At 35.8% G+C, this 26,337-nt stretch overlaps 1 protein-coding gene across 1 annotated transcript in view; it reads right to left on the bottom strand.

The window, feature by feature from the left end:
- LOC111328179 (uncharacterized) overlaps positions 1–26,337 on the bottom strand; it is a 92,677-nt gene that overhangs the window by 1,718 nt on the left and 64,622 nt on the right. Inside the window, exons 109-166 of the mRNA XM_088744605.1 lie at positions 25,895–26,170; positions 25,513–25,554; positions 25,327–25,380; positions 25,006–25,083; positions 24,433–24,570; positions 23,887–24,270; positions 23,233–23,274; positions 23,051–23,104; positions 22,804–22,881; positions 22,200–22,475; positions 21,557–21,598; positions 21,370–21,423; positions 21,159–21,236; positions 20,314–20,835; positions 19,934–19,975; positions 19,748–19,801; positions 19,427–19,504; positions 18,857–18,928; positions 18,419–18,694; positions 17,764–17,805; positions 17,335–17,412; positions 16,730–17,005; positions 16,086–16,127; positions 15,898–15,951; positions 15,689–15,766; positions 15,126–15,365; positions 14,744–14,785; positions 14,558–14,611; positions 14,237–14,314; positions 13,664–13,735; positions 13,115–13,498; positions 12,460–12,501; positions 12,031–12,108; positions 11,426–11,701; positions 10,782–10,823; positions 10,594–10,647; positions 10,383–10,460; positions 9,538–10,059; positions 9,158–9,199; positions 8,972–9,025; positions 8,651–8,728; positions 7,890–8,156; positions 7,479–7,520; positions 7,270–7,323; positions 6,886–6,963; positions 6,301–6,372; positions 5,768–6,115; positions 5,209–5,250; positions 5,023–5,076; positions 4,778–4,855; positions 3,967–4,422; positions 3,387–3,428; positions 3,199–3,252; positions 2,945–3,022; positions 1,387–1,710; positions 982–1,020; positions 773–849; positions 257–315 (exon numbers count right to left, since the gene is read on the bottom strand). Of these exons, the coding sequence (XP_088600731.1) occupies positions 257–315; positions 773–849; positions 982–1,020; positions 1,387–1,710; positions 2,945–3,022; positions 3,199–3,252; positions 3,387–3,428; positions 3,967–4,422; positions 4,778–4,855; positions 5,023–5,076; positions 5,209–5,250; positions 5,768–6,115; positions 6,301–6,372; positions 6,886–6,963; positions 7,270–7,323; positions 7,479–7,520; positions 7,890–8,156; positions 8,651–8,728; positions 8,972–9,025; positions 9,158–9,199; positions 9,538–10,059; positions 10,383–10,460; positions 10,594–10,647; positions 10,782–10,823; positions 11,426–11,701; positions 12,031–12,108; positions 12,460–12,501; positions 13,115–13,498; positions 13,664–13,735; positions 14,237–14,314; positions 14,558–14,611; positions 14,744–14,785; positions 15,126–15,365; positions 15,689–15,766; positions 15,898–15,951; positions 16,086–16,127; positions 16,730–17,005; positions 17,335–17,412; positions 17,764–17,805; positions 18,419–18,694; positions 18,857–18,928; positions 19,427–19,504; positions 19,748–19,801; positions 19,934–19,975; positions 20,314–20,835; positions 21,159–21,236; positions 21,370–21,423; positions 21,557–21,598; positions 22,200–22,475; positions 22,804–22,881; positions 23,051–23,104; positions 23,233–23,274; positions 23,887–24,270; positions 24,433–24,570; positions 25,006–25,083; positions 25,327–25,380; positions 25,513–25,554; positions 25,895–26,170 (7,510 nt within the window). The remainder of the gene's footprint in view (positions 1–256; positions 316–772; positions 850–981; positions 1,021–1,386; positions 1,711–2,944; positions 3,023–3,198; positions 3,253–3,386; positions 3,429–3,966; positions 4,423–4,777; positions 4,856–5,022; positions 5,077–5,208; positions 5,251–5,767; positions 6,116–6,300; positions 6,373–6,885; positions 6,964–7,269; positions 7,324–7,478; positions 7,521–7,889; positions 8,157–8,650; positions 8,729–8,971; positions 9,026–9,157; positions 9,200–9,537; positions 10,060–10,382; positions 10,461–10,593; positions 10,648–10,781; positions 10,824–11,425; positions 11,702–12,030; positions 12,109–12,459; positions 12,502–13,114; positions 13,499–13,663; positions 13,736–14,236; positions 14,315–14,557; positions 14,612–14,743; positions 14,786–15,125; positions 15,366–15,688; positions 15,767–15,897; positions 15,952–16,085; positions 16,128–16,729; positions 17,006–17,334; positions 17,413–17,763; positions 17,806–18,418; positions 18,695–18,856; positions 18,929–19,426; positions 19,505–19,747; positions 19,802–19,933; positions 19,976–20,313; positions 20,836–21,158; positions 21,237–21,369; positions 21,424–21,556; positions 21,599–22,199; positions 22,476–22,803; positions 22,882–23,050; positions 23,105–23,232; positions 23,275–23,886; positions 24,271–24,432; positions 24,571–25,005; positions 25,084–25,326; positions 25,381–25,512; positions 25,555–25,894; positions 26,171–26,337) is intronic.

The raw sequence follows: 26,337 nt of genomic DNA, 5'->3' as shown, positions 1-26,337 counted from the left end.
AGTTTAAAAGGAAAAGTGTGGCAGCCAGAAGGAGAATTGACAACCAGATCTTGAGAGTGAAAGGGTGACTCCAGTCGTGATCGGCCCAGAAAGTTAGCAGATAAGTATTAGAGAGCCTGATGGTCTATCAGAGCCTTGTAACGGTTTCAAATCGAATGGCCGCCTGATTTACCAAAAGGTTTATGCAGCATACTGCAGTATACTGTTTATAGAGGGCAACAGTTACAAAAAGAAATGGACCTCAATCTCGACTTACGTAATGCTTTTCAGTTTCATTTAATCTGTTTTTGTATACACAAATTGGACAGATTGAACCTGGAATTGAAAGAAAAAGTAAAATAGAATTACTTTGCAAAAAACGTGGGCACGTCACAAATTGTGACGTGCATACACAAAAAACATGTAATTACTAGACACCTTGAGAAAATTACTTCCTAATTTTGTCAAATTCATCATGTTTGTGGTACTTTCCAGTTTTTTAATCATAAGTGCAAATGTAGTTAAAGGGGTTTTTAAGGCGTAAAAAAAACCCATTAAATTCGATTTAGCTTAGTACCATTGCGCCAAGGGTTATTGCTAAAAAAGAATAACGCCCCCAAAAGTTAGTTTTTACAGTCTAAAGCTATTTAATTTAATTCTTGATCGAAGTGAACCGTTTTTCGAAATTAGGGCTTTAGGCGTTGGGAAGAAATTTGATAGGAAACACAATTTTAAATAAATTTCCTCTATGATGATAGAGATTAACAATTGCTAAAATCGTTGAATCACTTACTACTTGAGACAGATGTCGAAACTGATGAGGATGTAGTCGGTGAGATTGAAGAAGAAATTGAGGAGGTAAGACTTGAGCTGTAAGAAGAAAAGTACATCAAACTGTTAAATGTTATTTCTTTCAAAACGTAAATCAGGATATTTTAGGTTTGTGAGTTTTTGACCGTTGATTAAGTTTCAGGTAAGAACGGTGGAAAATATAAAACGTACCTTGATGATGTACTGCGAGAACTTGAGGTTGGCGTTTTACTTTATGAAATAAAAAAAAATAAGGACTTCAAATAACAAAAAGCTGAGTATTTCTTGAACGTTTTTATTTACAGAACGATAACTATACTTGTCTCCTTGCATCTTTACAACGAGTGCTCTTAGTGCATATCACCTGAACAGCTGCAATTCAGTTACAGAGCTTTAAAAGATCATTGCAATTACTCACTGAAGACAAATTGAAGGCCCGTCATCCAACTTCTTAAATGCCAGATCGCGGTCTGCTTCATTTTAAACCGCAAGGTTCATTCCCGATGTTGTCCCGATCATTTACACGGTAAAGTAAACTTTTAAAAAAACATTGAAATACTTTAGGATACTCAAAACAGGCTCAAGGAATAACGATACCTTGACGAGGTCGACAAACTCGATGAGGTGGAGATTGATGATGAAGTCGACACAGAACTTGATGTCGAGGCAGAACTAGATGTCGATGCTGAACTTGATGTCGAGGCAGAGCTAGATGTCGATGCTGAGCTTGATGTCGAGACAGAGCTCGATGTCGAGGCAGAGCTTGATGTCGATGCTGAGCTTGATGTTGAGGCAGAGCTCGATGTCGAGGCAGAGCTCGATGTCGAGGCAGAGCTTGATGTTGAGGCAGAGCTGGAGGTCGAAACTGACGACGAAGTTGATACACTCGAAGACGTCGAAGCAGAACTTGATGTAGAGATACTGAAATGTATTGTACAATTTATCAAAAATTTTATAAATGGTCATTTTTAAAATCATTTGAATAATAATTAAATCATCACTACATGGAACTTTACATCTGAGAGGCTTAAATAATTTTCTTTAGGAGCACATGACTGTGACTACGGACAAACCCAAATTGACCATATCGTTATAGAAAGTAACAAATTGTGTCTGTTGAGACTGAAAATGACAGATTTTGAAATTTACGACGAGGCGAACATAAAAACACGGAAAACAAAGGGGCTACTTTTATACCAAGCCTAAGGCCCGTGCAAACGCTCGCAACATTGTTGGCCAACAAGACGCAACATTGTTGGGCCCAACATGTTGCGACCGTTTGCACACCATGTTGTGTGTTGTTGCGTGTTGTTACGACTTGTTGGAAGTTGTTGGATGAGGTTTGAAACTGGTCAAACTTCAGAGCCAACAAGTGCCAACGTTTCTATTGTTTCGCGGTCATCGAAGCGTGGTCCAACAATGTTGCGTTCGTTTTCACAGTACATCCAACAATGTTGCGCCGGTGCATGCGCACTACATGCCACGTATCCACTGAGATTTCAAAACACAAATACATGCGAACAAGAAATCAACATGGTGTCGGATATGGAAAACGTGAACGAGGAATTAATCGGGGAATTAACAGCAACCAAGAGCAAAAAGAAAGCGGCTAGTGACGGAAAAGACGGAGGAAGAGCTAGAAGGTGGACGGAATCGGAAATCGATCAACTGATCGATCTTCTTGGGGAAAAAGATTGCTTGTAGGATGTCAACAAAAAGGATTACCACATGCGAAGCAAACGCGAAAGAGCTTCCGAAGAGATGAGAGACATTCTGGACATTGACGTTGCAGAAATCAAGGCGAAGATTACTAGTTTGCGTGCTCAAATTGGCCGAGAGGCAAAAACATCTGGCCAAGGACTAGGTGAAAACTACAAATCCAGTTGGATTTATTTGGACAGGCTACAGTTTCTCATCTAAAGACCCAACATGTTGTCACTTGTTGCGAGCCTTTGCACACATTGGCTAACTTCGCGCAACACGAGACAGCAATGTTGGCCCAACGATGTTGCGTGTTGTTGCGAGCGTTTGCACGGGCCTTTATACAAAAGTCAATACATCTCTTTCGTAATTATTATGTTAAGCCTTAAAAGAATTAAATTAAAGTTGTCACCTTTAGAGATCCAGGAAAAGGTCACTAAAATGTCATTTATACCTTGTCGTTGTTGGTGTTGAAACACTCGAAGATGTCGACGCTGATGATGACGTCGACACGGAACTTGAAGTTGAAGCGCTGAAAATGATGATAATAACAAAATCGCGTTTTAATTGCTTTATGTTGATGGTATGTGCAATAAAAAGAAAACGAAATAGAGAGCTTAGCACGATGCTCCTAATAAACTTCAAATAAAAGGAAAAAACATTTCAAGTAAGCATGAAAAGTATTGTAACACAATCGTCTTTCATTACCTTGAAGAAGTTGAGACACTTGATGACGTCGACGCGGAACTTGATGTCGAAACACTAAATGATACAAAAAAATGTAACGGCGTTAGAAAGGCAGCTTAAAGGGTTTCTCAGGTTGGCTTTGTAGCTTCATTCAAGCCGTAATCCTAATTTTAAAATTACGTCTGTGAATCAAATAAATTTTTTGATACCTGGATGAAGTTGACACACTTGACGAACTTGAAGTAGACAAACTTTAGAGAGAAATAAAAAGCAACATGACAAACCGACTGTAACATATGTAGAATTGCACCACTAATATTTGATAAAGTTTTCAAATCATTTCTTTGGTGCTGTGCTATCAGAAATTCCAATACTTTGTCTTTGTTTCAAGCTTCTTGAAGCCTTACCTATTTTATGTTGCTTTTAATTTAAATATCTATTTTGTACATGTGGAGTACAGAGTTTTTAATCTTTGTTTATTATTTATGTCATTTATTTGATCATGTAAAACACTTGGGACAACGAGTCGATTTGAACGCTCAAGGAGAATAAATACAATATACTAAAATTTACTCTGAATAAAAGGCTGATAATATTTTGGCACAGCTCTGACTATTCAAAACCACATAAACCCACGCTTAGATCAAAATCGTTCAAAGTTATTTATGAAAGGTAGGTGTAGATTTTGTGAGACAAGCTGTTCATGTATAATATCTATTTATGAATGCATTCCAGAGCGCAGACTTAATGGTCACATCTATAGTAATCTCAACGACATGAAATCCTTACCTTGTGGTAGTTGGTGTCGAAACAGAGGACGATGTAGACGCTGATGATGATGTTGAAGCGCTGGATGATGTTGATGCCGACGACGATGTTGAAATGCTCGATGAGGTCGAAATTGACGAAGATGTTGAAATACTTGATGATGTGGACACTGACGAAGAAGTTGAAGCACTTGATGATGTCGACGCTGATGACGATGTTGGGGCACTCGATGATGTTGACGCTGTGGACGAAGTTGAGGCACTTGATGATGTTGACCCTGAGGACGAAGTTGAAGCACTTGATGACGTCGATGCTGACGACGAGGTTGAAGCAGTTGACGATGTCGCCACTGATGACGACGTAGAAACGCTGGAGAATGTCGATACCGATGATGAAGTTGAAGCACTTGATGATGTTGACCGTGACGACGAGGTTGAAGCACTGGATGATGTTGATACCGAACTTGATGTAGAGGCACTAGGAGAGATATTATAATACATCTTAAACAAAACGATTTCTTTCCTTTCTTCTTTTTAAATCTAAATTCATCTGTTAATCCGAATAACCTTGCAAAAGTTCCCCGAAAGAAAGTACTTATACCAAGAGGTAAAGATGTAATTCTGAGATCACACGTAATGATCTTTAAAAATTTAGATGGCTATTTACCTTGACGGGGTTAACTCACCAGAAGATGTTGAGATTGACGATAAAGTGGATGCAATTATATGATTAAGAAATACCAAAGAACTACGAGTAGCCCAACATAATCTAGGAATAAAGTTAGGCTTTCTCACAAAGTCTAGAAACAAGGTCTCTTAAGCATTATTCCTACCTCGTCGTTGTTGGTGTCGAAACACTCGATGACGTCGACGCCGAGGAAGATGTTGACACTGAACTTGAAGTTGACGCGCTAAAAATGATGATATCAATAAAAATACCTGTGTTTCAATGGTTTTATATTGATGGTATTAGCAATAAAAGGAAAAAGAAAGCAGAGGTTAACACGATGTTATTAACAAACGATAAAACGTTTTAAAAAGGCGTAGGAAGTAATGTAACACCATTGTCTTTCCTTACCTTGATGAAGTTGAAACGCTTGATGATGTCGATGCTGAACTTGATGTCGAAACACTAAAATAAAATTGAAAAGTGTAATGGCATTTGAGATAGAGCTCATATACTTTCTATGATTGGCTTTGTAGTTTCGCTCAAGCAATAACTTACTTTAAAATCGCATATGGGTATGAAATATTTTTATGATACCTTGATGAAGTCGACACACTTGACGAACTTGAAGTAGACACACTGTAGGGAGAAATAGAAAGGAATATTTGAAAACAAGTGCAACATATATAACTAAAATTTAATCTAAATTTTCTAAATTTTGCTCGTTGCTGTGCGATCGGTAATGCCAACTCTTTGTCACTGCTTATAGATACTTGAGGCCCTATCCATTTCAAATTTTTAAGTTTTCTGCTATTGTTTTTTTTTTAACCAATGATTCAATTTCAATGCCTTATATGTGGTCTTGCAAAATGCTAAAAATAATTACACGATTTAAACGCTTTCGGATTGTACTAACCTATCTACTAAAATTTATTTATAATGAAAATGAAGGGTGATGATATCTTTGGCTCAAATTTGACTAGTCACAACTAAAAGTGTGTGAGACTTAGATCAAAATTGTTTAGTCTGCATGAGAAAAAGCAGCTGTGGATTATTTGAGGTAAGCTGTTTGGGGGTAATAACTATTCAGAATGCGTTTCAGAACTCAGAGAAAGTGGTCACATCTTTTGTGATCTTAACGAGATTAAGTCCTTACCTCGTGGTAGTTGGTGTCGAAACAGAGGACGATGTAGACGCTGATGATGATGTTGAAGTGCTTGATGATGTTGATGCCGACGAAGATGTAGAAATGCTCGATGAGGTAGAAATTGACGAAGATGTTGAAACACTTGATGACGTGGACACTGACGACGACGTTGAAGCACTTGACGACGTCGATGCTGACGACGTCGTTGAAGCACTCGACGATGTGGACACTGACGACGACGTTGAAACACTTGATGACGTCGATGCTGACGAATACGTTGAAGCACTCGATGATGTTGAACGTGAAGACGAGGTTGAAGCACTTGATGACGTTGATGCCGAACTTGATGCAGATATACTATGAAAGAGTTCAGACAATCTTAACAAGAAACATTTCCTTTATTTCTACTTTCACTTTCAAATAAACCAGTTGATCACAATTGCGTCAACGACGTTTTTTTATGGAAACTACCCAAGTAAAATGAGAAAGGCGCGTATTTGAAATCACACGGATTGATCTTCATAAATGAGATAACTAACTACCTTGATGAGGTTGACACACTAGACGACGTCGAGATTGACGATGATGTGGATACAGAACTTGATGTAGAAATACTGAAAGACAAGTAAAGTACTTTAAGAAAGACGGTTCCGGCGGATAAAGGTTTTTCGTCACGAAGTCTACAAACAAGGTCTCTAAATCTCCATTATTCACCTCGATCCTCTTAACTGTGTACGAAAAAGGAGCAAAACATTTTAAGATAGCATAAAAATTATCTGGCTACTTAAACGTTTCTGTCTTCAAGGCAGAAATTTACAATTAAGGAGTCAATAAGAGTAACTATTGACCAAGTCAACTCAAGTATAAAATAAAAATTGACGACCTTTATCAACAGATATTGAGGTAAAGATAGTCTGAATCAAAACATGTTTATTCTTAAAAACAGTTGTGAAAAAAACGTTGTCGCGTCGCGTTAAACACCCCAAAATAGTATCACATGTATTAACGACACCATTAATAACTTTGCAGAGGTAAATAAACTAGATGATAAGATGTAGTGTCTAAGTTATGTCCAGCAAAAAATTCACAGAGGTCCATAAACAAGGTCTAAAAGAGCTAATTCATACGTCGTTGTTGTTGGTGTTGAAACACTAGATGACGTCGACGCCGATGATGATGTCGACACAGAACTTGAGGTTGATGCGCTGATTGGAAAATAAAACACCAAAGTAGTTGTCAAGGTTTCATATAAAATGCAAAAAATGCAATGTTTACAACAGTCCATTAACAACAGCGAAAAGAAAAAATCATTTGCAGAAAAAAGATTAAATGAAAATAAAACCAATGAACTAACTAGTCCTCTTACAACCAATAATTGACATGATCCAGAATAATATAAATTTCAGTTAACTTAAAAATCTAATGTAAAACCTTACGACCAATAATTGACATGATCCATAAATTTCATTTAACTTAAAGATCTAATGTAAAACCATTATGTTTGTTTCTACCTTGACGATGTTGACACACTTGACGAAGTTGACGCAGAGCTCGATGTCGACACACTACAAAAGAATTTAAAAATTTCATGCGTCGGAAAGACTAACACATTAGTTTATCTATTTACTCTTTTAAATATGATTATAGATTTATATCTTTGATATTATTTATATCTTTGATATGATTATAGATTTATAACTTTAAAACACATTATATATACCTCGAGGAGGTTGACACACTTGATGAACTTGAAGTAGACACACTGAAATAAAGACGTGATTAAAATTTCACATCAAACTGTATGTACACAACAAAGCTTTAACATAGCACTAAAGTTTTAACATACGGTAAGTCCGAAAATAAACTATGTACATGTTTAAGGAGTCTAAGAAATCTCTTAGCAATTAAGACGAAGGAGAATTTTTTTTATTGCAAGAGTAAAAGCTTGCAACCTAACAAAAGGTTGTATGATATCAACCAAATTCTAATGGGAAAAAGCATAACTATCAAGACTTTAATTGTAATTCTTTTGTGTCGAAATGGTACAAAGTGAGACTTGAATATCATATTGTCACATGATACTGATATTGAGCTGAATATAGATATTGAGCTGAGTCTATGCAATTCATACCTCGTTGTAGTTGGTGTGGAAACAGAGGACGATGTCGACACTGATGATGATGTTGAAGCGCTTGATGAAGTTGATGCCGACGACGATGTTGAAATGCTTGATGAAGTCGAAATTGACGACGATGTTGAGACACTTGATGAAGTCGACACTGAAGATGATGTTGAAGCACTTGATGATGTCGATGCTGACGAAGATGTGGAAGCGCTTGATGATGATGACGCTGACGACGATGTTGAAGCACTTGATGATGTTGATACTGACGAAATACTGAAAGACAAGTGAAGTAGTTTAAAAAAGACGGCTGCGGTGGAGAAGTCTAGAAACATAGTAAGGAAAGATAGTCTCTCGATCACCGTTTATACCTCGATGCTCTTACCGATATAGAAAAAAGAGATAATATAGACATTATCTGGCCACTGAAACAGTTACGTCTTTAAAGCAGAAATTTACAATTGGGGAGTCAGCAAGGGAAAGTACGAACCAATTCAACTCAAGTATAATAAACCTTAGAAAACTTTTAAAAACAGATATTGAAATATAGATTGGCTGCATCAAAAACACGTTTATTCTTAAAAACAGTTATGAAAAAAGGAACCTTTCGCATTGAGTTGAATACTCCAAAATAATATCACGTACATCAATACTATCACTAATAACCTTGAAGTGGCAAATAAACCAGATGACAAGATGTAATGACTAAGTTATGTCGAGCAAAAACTCACGGGAGTTCAGAAACAAGATCTAACAGACGTCATTCATACCTCGTTGTTGTTGGTGTTGAAACAGAAGATGACGTCGACGCAGATGATGTTGTCGACACAGAACTTGAGGTTGATGCACTTATTGGAAAATAAAACACACCAAAATAGTTGTCAAGGTTTCACATAAAATGCAAAAAAATACAATGTCTACAACAGTCCACTAACAACAGCGAAAAGAAACTATGGATCATTTGCAGAAAAAATATTAAATGAAAATAAAAGCAATAATCTGACTGGTTCTCTTACAACAAATAATTGACATGATCCATAAATTTCATTTAACTTAAAGATCTAATGTAAAACCATTATGTTTGTTTCTACCTTGACGATGTTGACACACTTGACGAAGTTGACGCAGAGCTCGATGTGGACACGCTACAAAAAAATTTAAAGATTTCATGCGTCGAAAAGACTAACACATTACTTTATCTATTTACTCTTTTAAATATGATTATATATTTATATCTGTGTCTGATCCACCCTAACTTTAAAACACATTCCAAATACCTTGAGGAAGTTGACACACTTGATGAACTTGAAGTAGACGCACTGAAGTAAAGATATGCATTAAAATTTCACATCAGTGTATACACACAGTACAATTGTAAATTTAGCCTAGGCCCGAAAACAGACTATATACATGTTAAAGGAGTCTAAGAAGTTTCTTAGTAATTATGAGGAAGCATAATAGTTTTTAGCTGCGAGAGAAATGTTTGTAGCCTGATAAAAGTTGTAGTGTATCATCCACATTTTAATAGAAAAAAGCGTAATTGTCAAAGTTTCTTTTCTCTCGAGATGGTACAATGTGAGACTTCAATATCATATTGTCACATAATACTGATATTGAGATGAATATTGGTATTGAACTAAGTTTAACCAATACATACCTCGTTGTAGTTGGTGTCGAAACAGAGGACGATGTTGACACTGACGATGATGTTGAAGCGCTTGATGAAGTTGATGCCGACGACGATGTTGAAATGCTTGATGAGGTCGAAATTGACGACGATGTTGAGACACTTGATGATGTCGATACTGACGATGATGTTGAAGCACTCGATGATGTCGATACTGACGATGATATTGAAGTACTCGATGACGTCGATACTGACGACGATGTTGAAGCACTTGATGATGTCGATGCTAAGGATGATGTTAAGGTACTGGATGACAGCGAGAAAACGAATCCAGAGGATTTCGAAACGTACGACGAGAGAAACCTCGTTGATACCTTTGTTTCTGTCTGAGGTTTATATGTTGAAATGCTCAATGAGGTCGAAATTGACGAGGATGTGGATACGCTTGATGTTGTGGACACTGAGGAAGATGTTGAAGCACTTGATGATGTCGACGCAGACGACGACGTTGAAGCACTTGATGATGTTGATGCCGAACTTGATGTAGAGACACTAAGGGATAGATCAAAACATATATAAGGGAATAATCTCTTTCTTTTCTTTATTTATATTTTATTACACTTGGTGATCGCAATAACCTTAAAAAACTTCCTCATAGAAATTACATACGTAAACTAGAAACGACGCCTATCAACGATTAAACAGAATAATCGCTAAGAATTAGACAGGGAAATACCCTAAACGGGGGAGAAAAACTGGACAATGTTGAGATTGGCCATAAACTAAATGTAGAATTCGAAAAGTTAACACCAAGACCTTCAATATATTAGACATTAAATAGTCAAGAAGCAAGGTCTGTAAAGCATTATTCCTACCTCGTCGTTGTTGGTGTTGAAACACTTGATGACGTCGACGCCGAGGAAGATGTTGACACTGAACTTGAAGTTGACGCGCTAGAAAATGATGAAGTCAATAAAACTTTAAGTGCTTCAATCATTTTATGTTAATCGTATAAGCAATGAAAAGGGAATAAAAACATTACTAAGTTGGTATCGTAAGCAATGAAAAACAGTTGTTCAACATTACCTTGATGAAGTTGACACACTTGACGATGTCGATGCTGAACTTGATGTCGAAACACTGAAATAAAATTAAAAAAATGCAATGGTGTTGGAAAAAATCTCATATACTTTCTATGGTTGGCTTTGTAGTTTTGCTTTAGCTATAATTCTTAATTAAAATTTACATATTCGAATCAAATAGTTTTTTGATACCTTGATGAAGTTGATACACTTGACGAACTTGAAGTAGACACACTTTAAAGAGAAATAAAAGGCAACATGAATCAAATGACTGCAACATATGTCGAATAGCACTGCTAAAAATTGATCGAGTTTTTCTAAACATTGCTTGGTGCTGTGCTATCAGAAATTCAAATTCTTTGTCTTTATTCCAGTTTCTTAAAGCCTTACCCATTTCAAGTTTCTTTTAATTTAAATATCTATTATTTGGACACTTTTAAACGTTAAGGATATGGCATTTATCTCATTCAATTACTAAAATTGTTTTTTTTTTTTGATATGTGCACTACTGATTTTTTTCGATCAATATTTTAATTTTAATGTCATCTACATAGTCTTGTAAAACTATGAGAAGAATAAGTCAATTTTAAGGCTCTCGCAGTGTATTTCCTTTCAACTAAAGTTTATTCAGAATAAAAATAAATGCCGGTATTATATTTTGTATTCATTTTGCCAATAAAATTGACATTAACAAAATATCATTTAAAAGTGTGAGGAAAAGTAGGTGTAGATGTTGTGAGACATGCTTCTCAGGAGTAATATTTCTTATGAATGCATAGCAGAAAACGGACATAATGGTCATAATTATTCTAATCTGAACACGATTAATTCCATACCTTGTGGTAGTTGGCGTCGAAACAGAAGACGATGTAGATACTGATGATGATGTTGAAGCGCTCGATGATGTTGATGCCGACGACGATGTTGAAATGCTTGATGATGTCGACACTGACGACGATGTCGAGGCACTTGATGATGTTGACAGTGACGACGATGTTGAGACACTCGAGGATGTCGAAACTGATGATGAAGTCGAAGCACTAGATGATGTTGATAAGGACGAAGAGGTTGAAGCACTGGATGATGTTGATGCCGAACTTGATGTAGATACACTACGAGGAAGAAAGGAATATATGTAAGGGAAAAATGTCTCTCTAACTTTTCACTTTTAAGAACAGCTAATATTCACAATAACCTCTAAGAATATTCTCCTTAAAAGCTTTTTATGTAAAAGAGAAAGGCGACATATTTGAGATCTCTCGGAACGATATAAAAAAAATGAAATAGCTAATTGCCTTAATGGGGCTGACTCAGAAGACAATTTTGACACTCACAGTGAAATAAATGCAAAATATTTGATAAGTTCATTAACATAGAGCCACGTCTAAAGTTTTTTTTTCGATATAACATAGAGACAAGGTCTCTAAAGCGTTAGTAATACCTCGTCGTTGTTGGTGTGGAAACACTCGATGACGTGGACACCGAGGAAGATGTTGACAGTGAACTTGAAGTTGACGCGCTAAAAATGATGATATTAGTAATAATATTCATGTTTCAATGATTTTCTATCGATGGTATTAGTAGTCAAAAAGGAAAAAGAAAACGGAGGTCAACACGATGCTCTTAACAAACGATAAAACGTTTTAAAGAGGCATAGGAAGTCATATAAAACACTGGTCTTTTAATACTTTGATGAAGTTGAGACACTTGACGATGTCGATGCTGAGCTTGATGTGGAAACACTAAATAAAGTTGATAAGTGTAATGGTGTTTGAGAGACAACTCATATACTTTCTTTGGTTGTAATTTCATTTAAGCGCGAATTTCCTATTTCAAAATTTCCTATGCATAGAAAATATTTTTATGGTACCTTGATGAAGTTGACACAGTTGACGAACTTGAAGTAGATACACTATAAACAGAAATAAAAAGGAACACGAGAAAACAACTGCAACATATGTAGAATACAGCAACTAAAATCTGATCGACATTTTTCTAGACGTTCTTTGCTGCTGTGTAATCAGTAATGCCAATTCTTTGTCACTACTTAAAGTTACTTGAAGGCCAATGCATTTAAGTTTTTAAGTTAGTTATCTATACTACTGAAATTTTTAAAGGCCCCATGGTATAATTACTACCTGAGTCAATTGCTAAATTGTTTCCCTGTAAATTTCTAATATTGGTGTTTTTTTTTTTCTCGATCAATGTTTCAATTGCAATTTACGGTCTTGTGAAATGCTGAAAACAATTACTCGATTGAAACGCTCTTGGATTGTATCAACCTTTCTATTCAAAATTATTTATAATGGAAATGAAGGCTGATGATAAATTAGGCACAAAGTTGACAAATCACAATTTCATTATGTGAGGTTTGGATCAAAATTGTTTGCTCTGATTAAGAAAATGTAGCTGTGGATTATGTGAACCAAGCTGTTAGAGAGTAATAATTCTTCAGAATGCGTTTATCAATGAGCTCGGACAAAATGGTCACATCTATTGCGATCTGAACGAGAAAAGGTCCTTACCTCGTGGTAGTTGGTGTCGAAACAGAAGACGATGTAGACGCTGATGATGAAGTCGAAGCGCTTGATGATGTTGATGCCGACGACGATGTTGAAATGCTCGATGAGGTGGATATTGACGAAGATGTTGAGATAGTTGATGATGTGGACACTAACGATGATGTTGAAGCACTTGATGACGTCGATGCTGGGGACGACGTTGAAGCACTTGATGACGTCGACGCTGAAGACGACGTTGAAGCACTTGATGACGTCGACGCTGAGGACGAAGTTGAAGCACTTGATGACGTCGACGCTGAGGACGACGTTGAGGCACTTGATGACGTCGACGCTGACGAAGACGTTGAAGCAGTCGTTGGTGTTGATGTTAAACTTGATGTAGAAATACTATGAAAGACATCAGACAAACATTTCTATTTTTCTCTTTCAATTAAACCAGTTGATCACAGTAGCGTCAACGAAGTTCTTTTATGGAAACTACCCAAGTAAAACGAGAAAGGCGGTTATTTGAGATTACACGGATTGATCCTTAAAAATGAGATAATTAACTACCTTGATGAGGTTGACGCACTAGACGACGTCGATACTGACGATGATGGGGATGCAGAACTTGATGTAGAAATACTGAAAGACAAGGAAAGTCGTTTAAAAAAGACGGCTACGGGGGAGAAAAGTTTTTCGTCACGAAGTCTAGAAACATAGTCTCTCGATCACCCTTTATACCTCGATACTCTTATCGATATAGAAAAAGGAGATTATATAGTCATTATCTGGCCACTAAAACAGTTACGTCTTCAAAGCAGAAATTAACAACTGGGGAGTCAGGAAGGGAAAGTACTAACCAATTCAACTCAAGTATAATAAACCTTAGAAAACCTTTAAAAACAGATATTGAAATATAGATAGCCTGAATCAAAAACACGTTTATTCTTAAAAACAGTTATGAAAAAGAAGTAACCTTTCGCATTGAGTTAAATACCCCAAAATAATATCACGTACATCAGTACTATCACTATTAACCTTGAAGTGGTAAATAAACCAGATGACAAGATGTAATGACTAAGTTATGTCGAGCAAAAAACTCACGGGGGTTCAGAAACAAGATCTAACAGACGTCATTCATACCTCGTTGTTGTTGGTGTTGAAACAGAAGATGACGTCGACGCAGATGATGTTGTCGACACAGAACTTGAGGTTGATGCACTTATTGAAAAATAAAACACACCAAAATAGTTGTCAAGTTTTCATATAAAATGCAAAAAAATGCAATGTCTACAACAGTCCACTAACAACAGCGAAAAGAAACTATGGATCATTTGCAGAAAAAATATTAAATGAAAATAAAAGCAATAATCTGACTGGTTCTCTTACAACTAATAATTGACATGATCCATAAATTTCATTTAACTTAAAGATCTAATGTAAAACCATTATGTTTGTTTCTACCTTGACGATGTTGATACACTTGACGAAGTTGACGCAGAGCTCGATGTGGACACGCTACAAAAAAATTTAAAGATTTCATGCGTCGAAAAGACTAACACATTAGTTTATCTATTTACTCTTTTAAATATGATTATATATTTATATCTGTGTCGGATCCACCCTAACTTTAAAACACATTCCAAATACCTTGAGGAAGTTGACACACTTGATGAACTTGAAGTAGACGCACTGAAGTAAAGAAATGCATTAAAATTTCACATCAAAGTATATACACACAGTACAATTGTAAATTTAGCCTAGGCCCGAAAACAGACTATATACATGTTTAAGGAGTCTAAGAAGTTTCTTAGTAATTATGATGAAGCATAATAATTTTTAGCTGCGAGAGAAATATTTGTAACCTGATAAAAGTTGTAGTGTATCATCCACATTTTAATAGATAAAAGCGTAATTGTCAAAGTTTCTTTTCTCTCGAAATGGTACAATGTGAGACTTCAATATCATTTTGTCACATAATACTGATATTGAGATGAATATTGGTATTGAACTAAGTTTAACCAATACATACCTCGTTGTAGTTGGTGTCGAAACAGAAGTCGAAGTTGACACTGATGATGATGTTGAAGCGCTTGATGAAGTTGATGCCGACGTCGATGTTGAAATGCTTGATGAGGTCGAAATTGACGACGATGTTGAGACGCTTGATGATGTCGATACTGACGATGATGTTGAAGCACTCGATGACGTCGATACTGACGACGATGTTGAAGCACTTGATGATGTTGATGCCGAACTTGATGTAGAGACACTAAGGGATAGATCAAAACATATATAAGGGAATAATCTCTTTCTTTTCTTTATTTATATTTTAGTACACTTGGTGATCGCAATAACCTTAAAAAACTTCCTCATAGAAATTACATACGTAAACTAGAAACGACGCCTATCAACGATTAAACAGAATAATCCCTTAGAATTAGACAGGGAAATACCCTAAGTGAGGGAGAAAAACTGGACAATGTTGAGATTGGCCATAAACTAGATGCAGAATTCGATAAGATAACACCAAGACCTTCAATATATTAGACATTAAATAGTCAAGAAGCAAGGTCTGTAAAGCATTATTCCTACCTCGTCGTTGTTGGTGTTGAAACACTTGATGACGTCGACGCCGAGGAAGATGTTGACACTGAACTTGAAGTTGACGCACTAGAAAATGATGAAGTCAATAAAACTTTAAGTGCTTCAATCGTTTTATGTTGATCGTATAAGCAATGAAAAGGGAAAAAACATTACTAAGTTGGTATCGTAAGCAATGAAAAACAGTTGTTCAACATTACCTTGATGAAGTTGACACACTTGACGATGTCGATGCTGAACTTGATGTCGAAACACTGAAATAAAATTAAAAATATCCAATGCTGTTGGAAAAAATCTCATATACTTTCTATGGTTGGCTTTGTAGTTTTGCTTTAGCTATAATTCTTAATTAAAATTTACATATTCATATCAAATAGTTTTTTGATACCTTGATGAAGTTGATACACTTGACGAACTTGAAGTAGACACACTTTACAGAGAAATAAAAAGCAACACGAATCAAATGACTGCAACATATGTCGAAGAGCACTGCTAAAAATTGATCGAGTTTTTCTAAACATTGCTTGGTGCTGTGCTATCAGAAATTCAAATTCTTTGTCTTTATTCCAGTTTCTTAAAGCCTTTCCCATTTCAAGTTTCTTTTTATTTAAATATCTATCATTTCGACACTTTTAAAAGTTAAGGATATGGCATTTATCTCATTTAATTACTAAATTTTCTTTTTTTTTTGGATATTTGCACTACTGATTATTTTCGATCAATACTTTAATTTTAATGTCATCTACATAGTCTTGTAAAACTATGAGAAGAATAAGTCAATTTTAAGGCTCTCGCAGTGTATTTCCTTTCAACTAAAGTTTATTCAGAATAAAAATAAATGCCGGTGTTATATTTTGTATTCATTTTGCCAATAAAATTGACATTAACGAAATGTCATTTAAAAGTGTGAGGAAAAGTAGGTGTAGATGTTGTGAGACATGCTGCTCAGGAGTAATATTTCTTATGAATGCATAGCAGAACACGGACATAATGGTCATAATTATTCTAATCTGAACACGATTAATTCCATACCTTGTGGTAGTTGGCGTCGAAACAGAAGACGATGTAGATACTGATGATGATGTTGAAGCGCTCGATGATGTTGATGCCGACGACGATGTTGAAATGCTTGATGATGTCGACACTGACGACGATGTCGAGGCACTTGATGATGTTGACAGTGACGACGATGTTGAGACACTCGAGGATGTCGAAACTGATGATGAAGTCGAAGCACTAGATGATGTTGATAAGGACGAAGAGGTTGAAGCACTGGATGATGTTGATGCCGAACTTGATGTAGATACACTACGAGGAAGAAAGGAATATATGTAAGGGAAAAATGTCTCTCTAACTTTTCACTTTTAAGAACAGCTAATATTCACAATAACCTCTAAGAATATTCTCCTTAAAAGCTTTTTATGTAAAAGAGAAAGGCGACATATTTGAGATCTCTCGGAACGATATAAAAAAAATGAAATAGCTAATTGCCTTAATGGGGCTGACTCAGAAGACAATTTTGACACTCACAGTGAAATAAATGCAAAATATTTGATAAGTTCATTAACATAGAGCCACGTCTAAAGTTTTTTTTTCGATATAACATAGAGACAAGGTCTCTAAAGCGTTAGTAATACCTCGTCGTTGTTGGTGTGGAAACACTCGATGACGTGGACACCGAGGAAGATGTTGACAGTGAACTTGAAGTTGACGCGCTAAAAATGATGATATTAGTAATAATATTCATGTTTCAATGATTTTCTATCGATGGTATTAGTAGTCAAAAAGGAAAAAGAAAACGGAGGTCAACACGATGCTCTTAACAAACGATAAAACGTTTTAAAGAGGCATAGGAAGTCATATAAAACACTGGTCTTTTAATACTTTGATGAAGTTGAGACACTTGACGATGTCGATGCTGAGCTTGATGTGGAAACACTAAATAAAGTTGATAAGTGTAATGGTGTTTGAGAGACAACTCATATACTTTCTTTGGTTGTAATTTCATTTAAGCGCGAATTTCCTATTTCAAAATTTCCTATGCATAGAAAATATTTTTATGGTACCTTGATGAAGTTGACACAGTTGACGAACTTGAAGTAGATACACTATAAACAGAAATAAAAAGGAACATGAGAAAACAACTGCAACATATGTAGAATACAGCAACTAAAATCTGATCGACATTTTTCTAGACGTTCTTTGCTGCTGTGTAATCAGTAATGCCAATTCTTTGTCACTACTTAAAGTTACTTGAAGGCCAATGCATTTAAGTTTTTAAGTTAGTTATCTATACTACTGAAATTTTTAAAGGCCCCATGGTATAATTACTACCTGAGTCAATTGCTAAATTGTTTCCCTGTAAATTTCTAATATTGGTGTTTTTTTTTTTCTCGATCAATGTTTCAATTGCAATTTACGGTCTTGTGAAATGCTGAAAACAATTACTCGATTGAAACGCTCTTGGATTGTATCAACCTTTCTATTCAAAATTATTTATAATGGAAATGAAGGCTGATGATAAATTAGGCACAAAGTTGACAAATCACAATTTCATTATGTGAGGTTTGGATCAAAATTGTTTGCTCTGATTAAGAAAATGTAGCTGTGGATTATGTGAACCAAGCTGTTAGAGAGTAATAATTCTTCAGAATGCGTTTATCAATGAGCTCGGACAAAATGCTCACATCTATTGCGATCTGAACGAGAAAAGGTCCTTACCTCGTGGTAGTTGGTGTCGAAACAGAAGACGATGTAGACGCTGTTGATGAAGTCGAAGCGCTGGATGATGTTGATGCCGACGACGATGTTGAAATGCTCGATGAGGTGGAAATTGACGAAGATGTTGAGATACTTGATGATGTGGACACTGAGGATGATGTTGAAGCACTTGATGACGTCGATGCTGAGGACGACGTTGAGGCACTCGATGACGTCGACGCTGACGAAGACGTTGAAGCAGTCGTCGGTGTTGATGTTAAACTTGATGTAGAAATACTATGAAAGACAGACAAACATTTCTATTTTTCTCTCTCAATTAAACCAGTTGATCACAGTAGCGTCAACGAAGTTCTTTTATGGAAACTACCCAAGTAAAACGAGAAATGCGGTTATTTGAGATTACACGGATTGATCCTTAAAAATGAGATAATTAACTACCTTGATGAGGTTGACACACTAGACGACGTCGATACTGAGGATGATGTGGATGCAGAACTTGATGTAGAAATACTGAAACACAAGTAAAATCGTTTAAAAAAGACGGCTACGGTGGAGAAAAGATTTTTGTCACGAAGTCTAGAAACATAGTCTCTCGATCACCCTTTATACCTAGATACTCTTAGCGATATAGAAAAAAGAGATAATATAGACATTATCTGGCCACTAAAACAGTTACGTCTTCGAAGCAGAAATTAACAATTGGGAAGTCAGGAAGGAAAAGTACTAACCAATTGAACTCAAGTATAATAAACCTTAGAAAACCTTTAAAAACAGATATTGAAATATAGATAGGCTGCATCAAAAACACGTTTATTCTTAAAAACAGTTATGAAAAAAGTAACCTTTCGCATTGAGTTAAATACTCCAAAATAATATCACGTACATCAATACTAACACTAATAACCTTGAAGTGGCAAATAAACCAGATGAAAAGATGTAATGACTAAGTTATGTCGAGCAAAAACTCACAGGGGTTCAGAAACAAGATCTAACAGACGTCATTCATACCTCGTTGTTGTTGGTGTTGAAACAGAAGATGACGTCGACGCAGATGATGTTGTCGACACAGAACTTGAGGTTGATGCACTTATTGGAAAATAAAACACATCAAAATAGTTGTCAAGGTTTCATATAAAATGCAAAAAAATGCAATGTGTACAACAGTCCACTAACAACAGCGAAAAGAAACTATGGATCATTTGCAGAAAAAATATTAAATGAAAATAAAAGCAATAATCTAACTGGTTCTCTTACAACCAATAATTGACATGATCCATAAATTTCATTTAACTTAAAGATCTAATGTAAAACCATTATGTTTGTTTCTACCTTGACGATGTTGACACACTTGACGAAGTTGACGCAGAGCTCGATGTGGACACGCTACAAAAAAATTTAAAGATTTCATGCGTCGAAAAGACTAACACATTAGTTTATCTATTTACTCTTCTAAATATGATTATATATTTATATCTGTGTCTGATCCACCCTAACTTTAAAACACATTCCAAATACCTTGAGGAAGTTGACACACTTGATGAACTTGAAGTAGACGCACTGAAGTAAAGAAATGCATTAAAATTTCACATCAAAGTGTACACACAGTACAATTGTAAATTTAGCCTAGGCCCGAAAACAGACTATATACATGTTTAAGAAGTCTAAGAAGTTTCTTAGTAATTATGAGGAAGCATAATAGTTTTTAGCTGCGAGAGAAATGTTTGTAGCCTGATAAAAGTTGTAGTGTATCATCCACCTTTTAATAGAAAAACGCGTAATTGTAAAAGTTTCTTTTCTCTCGAGATGGTACAATGTGAGACTTCAATATCATATTGTCACATAATACTGATATTGAGATGAATATTGGTATTGAACTAAGTTTAACCAATACATACCTCGTTGTAGTTGGTGTCGAAACAGAAGACGATGTTGACACTGACGATGATGTTGAAGCGCTTGATGAAGTTGATGCCGACGACGATGTTGAAATGCTTGATGAGGTCGAAATTGACGACGATGTTGAGACACTTGATGATGTCGATACTGACGATGATGTTGAAGCACTCGATGATGTCGATACTGACGATGATATTGAAGTACTCGATGACGTCGATACTGACGACGATGTTGAAGCACTTGATGATGTCGATGCTAAGGATGATGTTAAGGTACTGGACGACAGCGAGAAAACGAATCCAGAGGATTTCGAAACGTACGACGAGAGAAACCTCGTTGATACCTTTGTTTCTGTCTGAGGTTTATATGTTGAAATGCTCAATGAGGTCGAAATTGACGAGGATGTGGATACGCTTGATGTTGTGGACACTGAGGAAGATGTTGAAGCACTTGATGATGTCGACGCAGACGACGACGTTGAAGCACTTGATGATGTTGATGCCGAACTTGATGTAGAGACACTAAGGGATAGATCAAAACATATATAAGGGAATAATCTCTTTCTTTTCTTTATTTATATTTTATTACACTTGGTGATCGCAATAACCTTAAAAAACTTCCTCATAGAAATTACATACGTAAACTAGAAACGACGCCTATCAACGATTAAACAGAATAATCACTAAGAATTAGACAGGGAAATACCCTAAACGGGGGAGAAAAACTGGACAGTGTTGAGATTGGCCATAAACTAGATGTAGAATTCGAAAAGTTAACACCAAGACCTTCAATATATTAGACATTAAATAGTCAAGAAGCAAGGTCTGTAAAGCATTATTCCTACCTCGTCGTTGTTGGTGTTGAAACACTTGATGACGTCGACGCCGAGGAAGATGTTGACACTGAACTTGAAGTTGACGCGCTAGAAAATGATGAAGTCAATAAAACATTAAGTGCTTCTATCGTTTTATGTTGATCGTATAAGCAATGAAAAGGGAATAAAAACATTACTAAGTTGGTATCGTAAGCAATGAAAAACAGTTATTCAACATTACCTTGATGAAGTTGACACACTTGACGATGTCGATGCTGAACTTGATGTCGAAACACTGAAATAAAATTAAAAAAATGCAATGGTGTTGGAAAAAATCTCATATACTTTCTATGGTTGGCTTTGTAGTTTTGCTTTAGCTATAATTCTTAATTAAATTTACATATTCGTATCAAATAGTTTTTTGATACCTTGATGAAGTTGATACACTTGACGAACTTGAAGTAGACACACTTTACAGAGAAATAAAAAGCAACATGAATCAAATGACTGCAACATATGTCGAATAGGACTGCTAAAAATTGATCGAGTTTTTCTAAACATTGCTTGGTGCTGTGCTATCAGAAATTCAAATTCTTTGTCTTTATTCCAGTTTCTTAAAGCCTTACCCATTTGAAGTTTTTTTTAATTTAAATATCTATCATTTCGACACGTTTAAAAGTTAAGGATATGGCATTTATCTCATTTAATTACTAAATTTTCTTTTTTTTTGGATATGTGCACTACTGATTATTTTCGATCAATACTTTAATTTTAATGTCATCTACATAGTCTTGTAAAACTATGAGAAGAATAAGTCAATTTTAAGGCTCTCGCAGTGTATTTCCTTTCAACTAAAGTTTATTCAGAATAAAAATAAATGCCGGTATTATATTTTGTATTCATTTTGCCAATAAAATTGACATTAACGAAATATCATTTAAAAGTGTGAGGAAAAGTAGGTGTAGATGTTGTGAGACATGCTTCTCAGGAGTAATATTTCTTATGAATGCATTGCAGAACACGGACATAATGGTCATAATTATTCTAATCTGAACACGATTAATTCCATACCTTGTGGTAGTTGGCGTCGAAACAGAAGACGATGTAGATACTGATGATGATGTTGAAGCGCTCGATGATGTTGATGCCGACGACGATGTTGAAATGCTTGATGATGTCGACACTGACGACGATGTCGAGGCACTTGATGATGTTGACAGTGACGACGATGTTGAGACACTCGAGGATGTCGAAACTGATGATGAAGTCAAAGCACTAGATGATGTTGATAAGGACGAAGAGGTTGAAGCACTGGATGATGTTGATGCCGAACTTGATGTAGATACACTACGAGGAAGAAAGGAATATATGTAAGAGAAAAGTTTCTTTCTAGCTTTTCACTTTTAAGAACAGCTAATATTCACAATAACCTCTAAGAATATTCTCCTTAAAAGCTTTTTATGTAAAATTCAAAGGCGATATATTTGAGATCTCTCGGAACGGTTTAAAAAAATTAAATAGCTAATTGCCTTAATGGGGCTGACTCACAAGACAACGTTGACACTGACAGTGAATTAAATGCAAAATATTTGATAAGACCATTAACATAGAGCCAAGTGTAAAGTTGTTTTTTCGATATAACATAGAGACAAGGTCTCTAAAGCGTTAGTAATACCTCGTCGTTGTTGGTGTGGAAACAATCGATGGCGTGGACGCCGAGGAAGATGTTGACAGTGAACTTGAAGTTGACGCGCTAAAAATGATGATATTAATAATAATATTCATGTTTCAATGATTTTATATCGATGGTACTAGTAGTCAGAAAGGAAAAAGAAAACGGAGGTCAACACGATGCTCTTAAGAAACGATAAAACATTTTAAAGACGCATAGGAAGTCATATAAAACACTTGTCTTTTAATACCTTGATGAAGTTGAGACACTTGACGATGTCGATGCTGAGCTTGATGTGGAAACACTAAATAAAGTTGATAAGTGTAATGGTGTTTGAGAGACAACTCATATACTTTCTTTGGTTGTAATTTCATTTAAGCGAGACTTTCCTATTTCAAAATTTCCAATGCATATAAAATATTTTTATGGTACCTTGATGAAGTTGACACACTTGATGAACTTGAAGTAGATACACTATAAAGAGAAATAAAAAGGAACATGAGAAAACAACTGCAACATATGTAGAATACAGCAACTAAAATCTGATCGACATTTTTCTAAATGTTGTTTGCTGCTGTGTAATCAGCAATGCCAATTCTTTCTCACTACTTAAAGTTACTTGAAGGCCAATGCATTTAAGTTTTTAAGTTAGTTATCTATACTACTGAAATTTTTAAAGGCCCCAGGGTATAATAACTACCTGAGTCAATTGCTAAATTGTTTCCCTGTAAATTTCTAATATTGGTGTTTTTCTTTTCTCGATCAATATTTCAATTGCAATTTACGGTCTTGTGAAATGCTGAAAACAATTACTCGATTGAAACGCTCTTGGATTGTATCAACCGTTCTATTCAAAATTATTTATAATGGAAATGAAGGCTGATGATAAATTAGGCACAAAGTTGACAAATCACAATTTCATTATGTGAGGTTTGGATCAAAATTGTTTGCTCTGATTAAGAAAATGTAGCTGTGGATTATGTGAACCAAGCTGTTAGAGAGTAATAATTCTTCAGAATGCGTTTATCAATGAGCTCGGACAAAATGCTCACATCTATTGCGATCTGAACGAGAAAAGGTCCTTACCTCGTGGTAGTTGGTGTCGAAACAGAAGACGATGTAGACGCTGATGATGAAGTCGAAGCGCTTGATGATGTTGATGCCGACGACGATGTTGAAATGCTCGATGAGGTGGAAATTGACGAAGATGTTGAGATACTTGATGATGTGGACACTGACGACGATGTTGAAGCACTTGATGACGTCGATGCTGAGGACGACGTTGAAGCACTTGATGACGTCGACGCTGAAGACGACGTTGAAGCACTTGATGACGTCGACGCTGAGGACGAAGTTGAAGCACTTGATGACGTCGACGCTGAGGACGACGTTGAGGCACTCGATGACGTCGACGCTGACGAGGACGTTGAAGCAGTCGTTGGTGTTGATGTTAAACTTGATGTAGAAATACTATGAAAGACAGACAAACATTTCTATTTTTCTCTTTCAATTAAACCAGTTGATCACAGTAGCGTCAACGAAGTTCTTTTATGGAAACTACGCAAGTAAAAGGAGAAAGGCGGTTATTTGAGATTACACGGATTGATCCTTAAAAATGAGATAATTCACTACCTTGATGAGGTTGACGCACTAGACGACGTCGATACTGACGATGATGGGGATGCAGAACTTGATGTAGAAATACCGAAAGACAAGTAAAGTCGTTTAAAAAAGACGACTACGGTAGAGAAAAGTTTTTCGTCACGAAGTCTAGAAACATAGTCTCTCGATCACCCTTTTTACCTCGATACTCTTAGCGATATAGAAAAAAGAGATCATATAGTCATTATCTGGCCACTAAAAAAGTTACGTCTTCAAAGTAGAAATTAACAATTGGGGAGTCAGGAAGGGAAAGTACTAACCAATTCAACTCAAGTATAATAAACCTTAGAAAACCTTTAAAAACAGATATTGAAATATAGATAGGCTGAATCAAAAACACGTTTATTCTTAAAAACAGTTATGAAAAAGAAGTAACCTTTCGCATTCAGTTAAATACTCCAAAATAATATCACGTACATCAGTACTATCACTATTAACCTTGAAGTGGTAAATAAACCAGATGACAAGATGTAATGACTAAGTTATGTCGAGCAAAAAACTCACGGGGGTTCAGAAACAAGGTCTAACAGACGTCATTCATACCTCGTTGTTGTTGGTGTTGAAACAGAAGATGACGTCGACGGAGATGATGATGTCGACACAGAACTTGAGGTTGATGCACTTATTGGAAAATAAAACACATCAAAATAGTTTTCAAGGTTTCATATAAAATGCTAAAAAATGCAATGTCTACAACAGTCCACTAACAACAGCGAAAAGAAACTATGGATCATTTGCAGAAAAAATATTAAATGAAAATAAAAGCAATAATCTAACTGGTTCTCTTACAACCAATAATTGACATGATCCATAAATTTCATTTAACTTAAAGATCTAATGTAAAACCATTATGTTTGTTTCTACCTTGACGATGTTGACACACTTGACGAAAATGACGCAGAGCTCGATGTGGACACGCTACAAAAAAATTTAAAGATTTCATGCGTCGAAAAGACTAACACATTAGTTTATCTATTTACTCTTTTAAATATGATTATATATTTATATCTGTGTCTGATCCATCCTAACTTTAAAACACATTCCAAATACCTTGAGGAAGTTGACACACTTGATGAACTTGAAGTAGACGCACTGAAGTAAAGAAATGCATTAAAATTTCACATGAAAGTGAATACACACAGTACAATTGTAAATTTAGCCTAGGCCCGAAAACAGACTATATACATGTTTAAGGAGTCTAAGAAGTTTCTTAGTAATTATGACGAAGCATAATAATTTTTAGCTGCGAGAGAAATGTTTGTAACCTGATAAAAGTTGTAGTGTATCATCCACATTTTAATAAGTAAAAGCGTAATTGTCAAAGTTTCTTTTCTCTCGAAATGGTAATGTGTGAGACTTCAATATCATATTGTCAGATAATACTGATATTGAGATGAATATTGGTATTGAACTAAGTTTAACCAATACATACCTCGTTGTAGTTGGTGTCGAAACAGAAGTCGATGTTGACACTGATGATGATGTTGAAGCGCTTGATGAAGTTGATGCCGACGACGATGTTGAAATGCTTGATGAGGTCGAAATTGACGACGATGTTGAGACGCTTGACGATGTCGATACTGACGATGAAGTTGAAGCACTCGATGATGTCGATACTGACGATGATATTGAAGTACTCGATGACGTCGATACTGACGACGATGTTGAAGCACTTGATGATGTTGATGCCGAACTTGATGTAGAGACACTAAGGGATAGATCAAAATATATATAAGGGAATAATCTCTTTCTTTTCTTTATTTATATTTTAGTACACTTGGTGATCGCAATAACCTTTAAAAACTTCCTCATAGAAATTACATACGTAAACTAGAAACGACGCCTATCAACGATTAAACAGAATAATCACTAAGA

Source organism: Stylophora pistillata, chromosome 14 (assembly GCF_964205215.1).
Source record: "Stylophora pistillata chromosome 14, jaStyPist1.2, whole genome shotgun sequence".
In the NCBI taxonomy this organism is placed as follows: domain Eukaryota; kingdom Metazoa; phylum Cnidaria; class Anthozoa; order Scleractinia; family Pocilloporidae; genus Stylophora; species Stylophora pistillata.
Note: the sequence above shows the minus strand (reverse complement) of the source record. Positions and strands in the feature narration are given on the sequence as shown.